Raw genomic sequence first — 8428 nt, 5'->3', positions numbered from 1 at the left:
TGTCTTAAGATTTCTTTCATACATTTCTCAGTTCCTAAGTGACATAAGTTTTCGTGAACTCTTCTGATTATTTGCGTTTCCATTTCAGCTGGGACATAAAACAGCTCAACGTCGTTCTCACCTATTTTATAAACAATTCCATCGCTCAATGAAAATTTCTTAACAGGTCCATGCTCCAATTGTTCTTTTAATTTTCCTATATGGTTGTCCCTGTTTTGTGTTATCTGAAGCTGAAGATTAATGTCGTCGCACTCAATCACGGAAACTATTCGGTCTTTGTTATCACTTTCATGAATTGTCACTATTGGTTCATATTCAAAATCTTGATTAAGCGCTGAAGGATATCTACTTAAGGTGTCCACATGGGACATATATTTTCCACTACGATGTTTTAAAGTGTAATTATAATTTGCTAGCTCTATGGCCCATCTGGCGATATTTGAATGAAGACGTCCCTTTCCTAAACATAAAACTACTGAGTTACAATCTGTTAAAATTCTAAACGGAATCCCATCTAAATAAATTCGAAATTTCCTCAATGAATAGATCACAGCTGTTTCCAGCTTGAAACTTTCGTATCTTGCCTCTAGTTTTGTCGCTCTCTGTGAAAAATATGCTGTTGGGTGAGACTTATTGTCATCTTGTTTCTGCAACAAAATTCCACCAAAGCCTTCACTACTTGCATCACAATGAAATTCTGTTTCTCGATTTGGATTATACAGAGCTAATACTGGTGACGAAATCAGTTTTTCTCGAAGATATTTGTATTGCATTTGTCTTGAAGCTCAAACTTAGTTCCAGGTTTTGTAAGTTCTTGTAATGGTTTTGCTATTCTTGAGTAAGCAGGGATGAAACGCCTAAAATAAGAGAATAATCCCAAAACCTTTTGCATTTCATGGCGATCTTTTGGCAATGGCAGATGCTTAATGGTTGCTGTGTGTTCACAGTTTGGGCTTATTCCCCTACCAGAAAGGGTATATCCCAAGAACTCAATACTTTCATAACCAAATTGACATTTACTAACCTTAATTTCTTGTCGATATTCTGCGAGAATTCTTAAAACTCTACCTACTGTTATAAGATGTTCGTTCAACGACTTGGAACCTATAGCGATATCGTCCATATAAACTACTACATTACCTTCGCGAATTAATGGTTGTAAAATGAAATTAATAAATCTCATAAATACTGCTGGTGCATTCATAAGCCCAAAAGGCATTCTTGTGTATTCATATTGTCCGCTAGGTATGACAAATGCTGTATACTGCACCGAACTTTCTGCTACTTTTACTTGGTGATAACTGTGTTTCAAATCTAAAAGTGTAAAAATTGTGTTCCCTTCTAATCTCTCTAAGCAGTCGTCTATTAGTGGCAATGGATATCCATCACGAATGCAAATCTTATTAAGCTGTTTGTAATCTACACACATTCTTTTTTCCCCTGATTTTTTCTTAACTAATACTATTGCAGAGCTGTAAGGCGATTTACTTTCTCTTATGAAGCCTTTTTTCAATAGTTCATCTATTTGGGTATCTACTTCTTTCTTCTCCTGATATGAAAGTCTTCTCGGAACAGTGCGTACAGGTTCTTCTGATTTAAGTTTGAGATTCATTTCGTAGTTATGTTGAATTGCTGGAATGTTAGTTAAGTCTGAATAGTTAAGTTTTATCAATTCCATGAATTTACTACGTTCTTTATCAGCTCGCTTTGGGTCGATATTATAGCTGTCCTCTTCTTTTGTTATTTCAATACTATATATATACGGTATATCTAAGTTGGTTCTTTCTAATGATTCACTTGCCATATGCTTTTGCTCGTTATCTTTCAATAAAAGGTCAATGTTATTACAATTCAATTGGACACTAATCTTATTCTCATAATTTTCATCCTTCAATAATCCATTATTATTGATATCTGATAACATCATCTCACTGTCTCTATTTGTCAATACTACATTTTCAATTTGGTCACTCTCAATGTTCACTAATACTCTATTTTCATCTAAGTCACTGTTCACTAATACTCTATTTTCATCTAAGTCACTGTTCACTAATACTCTATTTTCATCTAAGTCACTGTTCACTAATACTTTATTTTCAATTTCATTTTCAAAAATTAATTTTATTCCATAATTTTCAAGGAAACTGCGCCCCAGAAGGACATTATACGAAATATAGTTGTTTGGTACAACGAAAAATATAAGTTCTTTTTCAATGTTATGAAAAACTAAATTGACAATTATTTTTCCAAAAATGCTTATTCTCGAACCGTTAACTCCAAAATACTCTGTCGGTCTTAGTACACCATCAAAATTTTCATAAGGTATCGCCGAGCGCTGCATCAAATTAATAGCGCTACCGGTGTCCAACATGCCAGAAAGAAATTTAATTTGATACCTGCGTTTTATATCAGTGTAAAAATATACCCCTACCTGATTAACAATAGGAACAAAAATATTGTTCTCCTCTCTGTCGTCCATCAGCGGGTTGCTGGCTGTACCCACGGATCGCTGGGCTGACATAGGCTTCTGTTGGCAATCCTTCACCTGGTGCTGCATGGATCCACACTGGAAACACGATCCCTTCTCCCGCTTAGGTGCGGGACACGATGAAGCATAATGGCCATGTGCTGAACAATTATAGCAGCGCACCTGGCTCCGGTCATTTCCGGAAGCGGTCATCCCAGTGCGCCTAAAATTCGTCTGGGTACTCTTCCTCAAAGCCTCGTATTGTCGAGCTAGCTCCTTAAGTTTTCCGATGGTCGACGCTGAATACAATAAGGCGATACTGGAAGATCGATCACGAAAACCATCAATGATGAACTGCACTGTCAATTTCTCTTCGATGTCGGCACGCATAGCAATTTCTTCCATGCGAAGAATATATCCCATTACGGAGTTTTTTTTTTTTTATGCTTAACTTTTTTTTTTGTATTTATTTGTATATATATTCCTAACGCGACAGTATTCCTACTTTATGTTAAAGCGCTAGTCACATGGAGTTCACATATATATGTAGTTGTATGCTTTAAGCAGAATGATTTTCTTATTCTAACATTTTTGGTATGACTAATATTTTTATTATTATGACTAATATTTGTATTATTAATACTAATACTAATTCTAATTTTTTTTTTGTTTTTTTTCTATTTTATTTTTTTTATTTATTTATTTTTTTTTTATTATTATTTTTTATTATTATTATTTTTATTATTTATTTTTATTTACTTATTTATTTTTTTTTATTTATTTATTTTTTTTTTTTTTATGGGTTTATCAAGTGTTTTTCTAGTTTATCCCTAAATTGCGTTGCTCTACTAATATTTTTAATATTGAAAGGTAACTCATTCCATAACCGAATAGCATTTGTTAAAAATTGTTTTCCTGAATTGGCAAGTTTGTACCTTATGGTTACCAGATTCAACGTTCTATTTGATGAAGCAAAGGTTAATTTATCATATAAGTAGCTCGGCTGTCTGGTATAGATTATTCGATGTAGAAAAATAATTGTTCTGTACCCTATCCATGTCTTTAAATCCATTTTGAATATTTGTCTTGCTAAGATTGAGATATGATCGGTTCGTCTCTTATTATATATGTAGCGGGCAATGTTGTTAAATGTTACTTTTAGTTTTTTTTGAGATTCAGCGTCACAATTTCCAAATATTTCAATACCATAGAATAAGGTGGGTGTCAAATATGTCTTAGCTATCATTAGTTTGAGTATATCTGGCAGGTATTTTTGTGTTGGTGCGAGTTTTCTTAGTAGACTATATGTTCTACCAGTAGCTTTCACTACTTGGCTACTCCAAGAAAGCGTATTGTTAAATGTTAATCCTAAGTTTTCCACCTGATCTACGTAATTAATTTGTTTTCCTTCGATTTCAAGTTTTGGATAGGCCATCGTATTTAGTTGCTTCTTGTATATAATTACACATTTACATTTATCTGGATTAAGTGCCAGACCGTTACGCTTCGCCCAGCTACTCACATTGAGCAAATCACTGTTACACACACTTATACACTCATCAATTTTACTCAATGGACGACTAACATACATTTGGACGTCATCCGCATACATATGACTTTTACAATTTAACAGGACGTCTGGCAGGTCATTCACATATAATGAGAACAAAAGCGGCCCAAGAACTGAACCTTGAGGCACACCACGTGCAGTGCTCATCATTGAAGAAATTCTACTTCCACTTACCACTACCTGTCTTCTATCCGTTAAATACGATTTTAATAGCTTTATAGCTACCTTACTAAAATTGAAAAAGTTAACTAATTTACTTAATAAGATTTCGTGGTTAACCGTGTCAAATGCTTTACTGAAGTCAAGTAGTACTAATAGCGTCACATTTCCTTCATCTTGTGTTAATCTAATGTCTTCCGTTATATTTACTATTGCCGTAGTACAGCTTCTTTGTCTTCTGTAACCTGACTGTTTGTCACTTAGTAGTGCATTGTTATCTAGAAAAGTTCGAATTTGTTGTGACATTAATTGTTCAAGGACTTTTGACAAAAACGATAGAATTGATATAGGTCTATATTCATTTTTTCCTTTAGGGACCGGTGTTATTTTCGCAAGCTTCCATGTACTTGGAAATATTGATTTTGTTAAGACAGTATTGCAAATATAAGTCACATGTGGTAATATTTTCGGAAGTAAGATTTTTAGAAATTTTGGATGTATTTCATCCAGTCCGATTGCATTTGACTTAATTTTAAGCACAGATTCAAGGACATCACACTGACTGGCACACATGAAGCTAAAGTTATTATCACAGGAACTATTCGGTATATTGTCAAGATAATGATTATATGCTACTTCAGGTACCCCGTTTATCACAAATTTTCTATTTAATTCATCTATGTCTACATCAATTTTGGTGTTATTTGTCCTCTTCCCTATTCCCAAGTCTTTGAGCTCCCTCCATGTCCTTCTTGTTAATATTGCACTTTGAAACCTTACAGAATAAAAAGATTTTTTAGCTGTCAGTATTAATAGGTTGGTTTTTTTCCTTAAAGTTTTAAATTCTTGATACTGAACAGACGTTCTGTAGCGTTTCCATTTGTTATATGCTTTGTCCCTTAATGATATATTGTGTGCAATACATTGATTGAACCATGGATTTTTCTTTTGTGCAATCTTTAATTTACGCAGTGGTACGAATTTTTCATAAAGACATGTTATGTGAGCTCGTAGTTGTTCTATTTGAGAATTAACATCATCCATGTCAAATATTATATTCCAGTCATATGTATTGAATTCGTCATTAAGTTTGGTAATGTCAATGCTCTTAAAATTCCGGTACCATATGTCGTCGTCAATCTTTTTACAATTAAAATCATAAGTCAGGAAAAGTAGGTCGTGTCTGGAAAATGTTGGGACAGATAACTGATCATAAAGAACTATTTTTTCTTTATCATTGACAAAACAAAGGTCCAATAATGTACTTGCAGTGTTTGAGAAATGTGTTGGTCTAATATTATTGACTAGATGCAAGCCTAACGATGCCATCGCTGACTCCATATGTCGTTCCTTCAGTATATTGCTGTTTAGATCCCCGATTATAATTACGTCAGTATAGCTTACAGATAGGTCTGAAATTGCATCAATTACTTGTTGGTAGATTGTATTGCGGTGTGGTCTGTACAGACAGCCCAATAGTAATTTAAGAGAACTGTTAGAGGCCGATAATTCTATAAAAAGGTATTCTATTGCACTTTCTGGAGGGTGCTTGCATATTAATTTGGATTTGAATTTCTTGTTTATGTATACAGCAACACCCCCACCATTTCCTTCCCGATCAGATCGGTATAGATCAAATCCGGTACACAAAATAACATTATCACATAGATGCGGCATGAACCACGTTTCCGAAACACAAACTACATCAACATTCGATTGTTCAAACATATATCGGAACTCATCAATCTTACCATACAGACTCTGAGCATTTATATGACAAATATTTATGCCATCTTTTTGTTTAGCCAGCGTACGAATCAATATCCTACTATTCGTTGGAAGTCTATTCATATTATGGACCATTTAAAAGTTACTAAATAGCATATTAGCAGCACACGCAATATACACAAATCGTTTTTCTCCGGGTTGAAAAAGGTTTCCTTCAACAGGAGTACCACGTCGGCAGTTGAATTGCTGCGGCCAAAAGTTTTTAGGAAGTTTCCTTTAAACTCGTCGTAAGTCTTTGATTTGTCGACACGCATGAACAAGTCCGCCTCTGTTCCCGCCTTCATCAACATGCGCACACAACGAAGCTTAAAATTGCTGCTTTCGTTCACGCCTCCGCAAATCCGTTCAAAATTCAAGACCCATTCAGAGGCTTCATCATTTTCACTGGCAGAAAAAGGGGCAATAAGTTGCTTGACCATTCGGATGTCATCGGTCACATGGTTGTCCATTACCATTAAGGCAGCCAGTTTCTTCTTTTTCTCAGCAACCCTTATTGCGGCGTCAAGTAATTCTTCTTCTTTCATATCGTCGATCTGCTCATTTTCAGACACTTTCTCCTCCGATTCAATATCCGATTTATTCACCAGACTTTCAGAAACTTCGTCCATTCCACCACTTATGGCAAGCTTGCGAAGTTGCCTTAGTGTTGCGCTGGCTGGAAAAATGATCTCCTTCTCCAGCAACCACTCTACAATTTTTTCTTTGTCAATGTTTGCCATGGTTTCCTCAGCCATTTATAAAATGTGGAAAATACTCGTTGTCGGGGATGCCAGTAGACAAATACTTATGTAGGCAGATTCTTTAAAGGGCTACGATCCCACTTCTGAAGTTATTGGCGCAGAAAGTCCACGGATGTTTCGTACTTTTTATGATTTTATTTTACTTAATTCTTTTCCAACCTCTCCGTCTTGTCGAAACAGCAAAAGTGCTCTGAACCCAGCTCCGATCTCTAGTTCTCCGCATAGTTCTAGTTCGCAGAACTAGAACTATCGGATGATTATTCATATCGATACTTATTCAGATACTTACGATATTTCGTACAACGTTAATAGTAAATACAATTGTAGATTAACAATAATTATTATAAGCTAGCAGCAAGGTAAATACAAATGTAGGGTTATAATACTAAAACAACCTAACAATATATATATATATATTTAGCCAACGAACAGTTCTGGCACCTACGCCATACCTCGTGAACCGAGTTTCAATTAAGACCCAGAATCAGGAGTAATTAACCAGGAAAGCAGTGTAAAGAAAAGAAAACATAGCTGGTATGTCCGTGATTAATTTGGAAAGTGTTCGTGGTAAAATATATATATAAGAATTTGTGTTATAGGACGGCGGCCCGTAGCCACGGTACCGCTCGTGCGATCATCAGTCGCATAGGAGTGCATATACGGTGTGGTCTATGAGAGGTGTGTTGCCGGTGGATGCACGGCGAAAACCAAGAGGCGCCTCCGGACCCTTATTTTTGGCGTCATTGACGCCACCCGGTTATCGAGCCTCCAATGAAAGTGTAGTCCGCAGACCGACGTCGAATCGGATCGGCAACCTGAAGTCAAGCTAAGGAGCTAATGTACCCCATCGTCAACTGATTTAGCTGCGCCAGCGACACCCAATAATGAACTCGAATTGATTGCATTATTGTTGGATTCTTCGGGAGGCGCAGTCCTACTCAGCCTGGCTGACCTGTCTCTCGATCACGGCAATAGAGGACCATAGTTACTCGTGGATGTAACACACGCCCCTTTTTCCTCTAGATTTCATGTGCCAGGCTAAAACCCTTCTCTTTCGTCACACGATGTATACAGTTTTATAGTTAGTTATGTAACACAGCCAACATAATGGTTTTTGGAAACTAATGGGTATGAGAGCAACATTAACTTTTCTTGAGATTACAATGCAGTACACTCTAGTACGCTCATGTGCATATATACTCGTATTAAATATCTTTTCTTTTCCTTAGAATTATGCACCAACGTCATCATTGAGCTCAACGATCACGGATGGAATAAGCGGTACTAGCCTACCAAAAGCGCTGTGAGTTTGTAAATAAGAACAAGTACATATATGCACTGAGCTGGGAAGTAACCTGCGTGTTACATGTAATTTTCTATTGATATCACCTTTATAAATCCGTAACCATAATGTATTGATACCTCTCACCCCTTTAGAATCTGTTACCCATATATGATGGTCATTTTTAAATCTTTATTTTTCTTAATATTTCTTCGCAATTCCTTACTAATATATTAAGCTATCGAGACACAACAAAAATGGATTTAATTATAAGTTAAGAAAACCCCCCCCCCCCCCCCCCCAAGAATTTAATTATATGATTAGGGATTTATTGAAATATATATATAATGATATTGATTTTGAAGTACAACCCTAATATGTTCTAAATTCAGGACTCCGCCCTCAGAAAGGCATGATCGAAG

The 8428-nt window shown here is 35.8% G+C and overlaps 1 protein-coding gene across 1 annotated transcript; it reads right to left on the bottom strand.

The window, feature by feature from the left end:
* Positions 1-2246: 2246 nt before the first annotated feature.
* On the bottom strand, positions 2247-2893 carry LOC113567102. The gene is made up of 2 exons (XM_026994279.1): positions 2432-2893; positions 2247-2354 (listed from the first exon to the last, which is right to left on the bottom strand). Exons 1-2 carry the CDS (start codon positions 2888-2890, stop codon positions 2346-2348), a joined length of 468 nt encoding a protein of 155 aa, XP_026850080.1. The 5' UTR covers positions 2891-2893; the 3' UTR covers positions 2247-2345.
* Between the last annotated feature and the right edge of the window lie 5535 nt (positions 2894-8428).

Source organism: Drosophila persimilis, unplaced genomic scaffold, assembly GCF_003286085.1.
Source record: "Drosophila persimilis strain 14011-0111.01,24,50 unplaced genomic scaffold, DperRS2 tig00001717-arrow-arrow-pilon, whole genome shotgun sequence".
Lineage (NCBI taxonomy): Eukaryota > Metazoa > Arthropoda > Insecta > Diptera > Drosophilidae > Drosophila > Drosophila persimilis.
The sequence above is the reverse complement of the archived record's forward strand: the minus strand, read 5'-3'. Positions and strand labels throughout refer to the sequence as shown.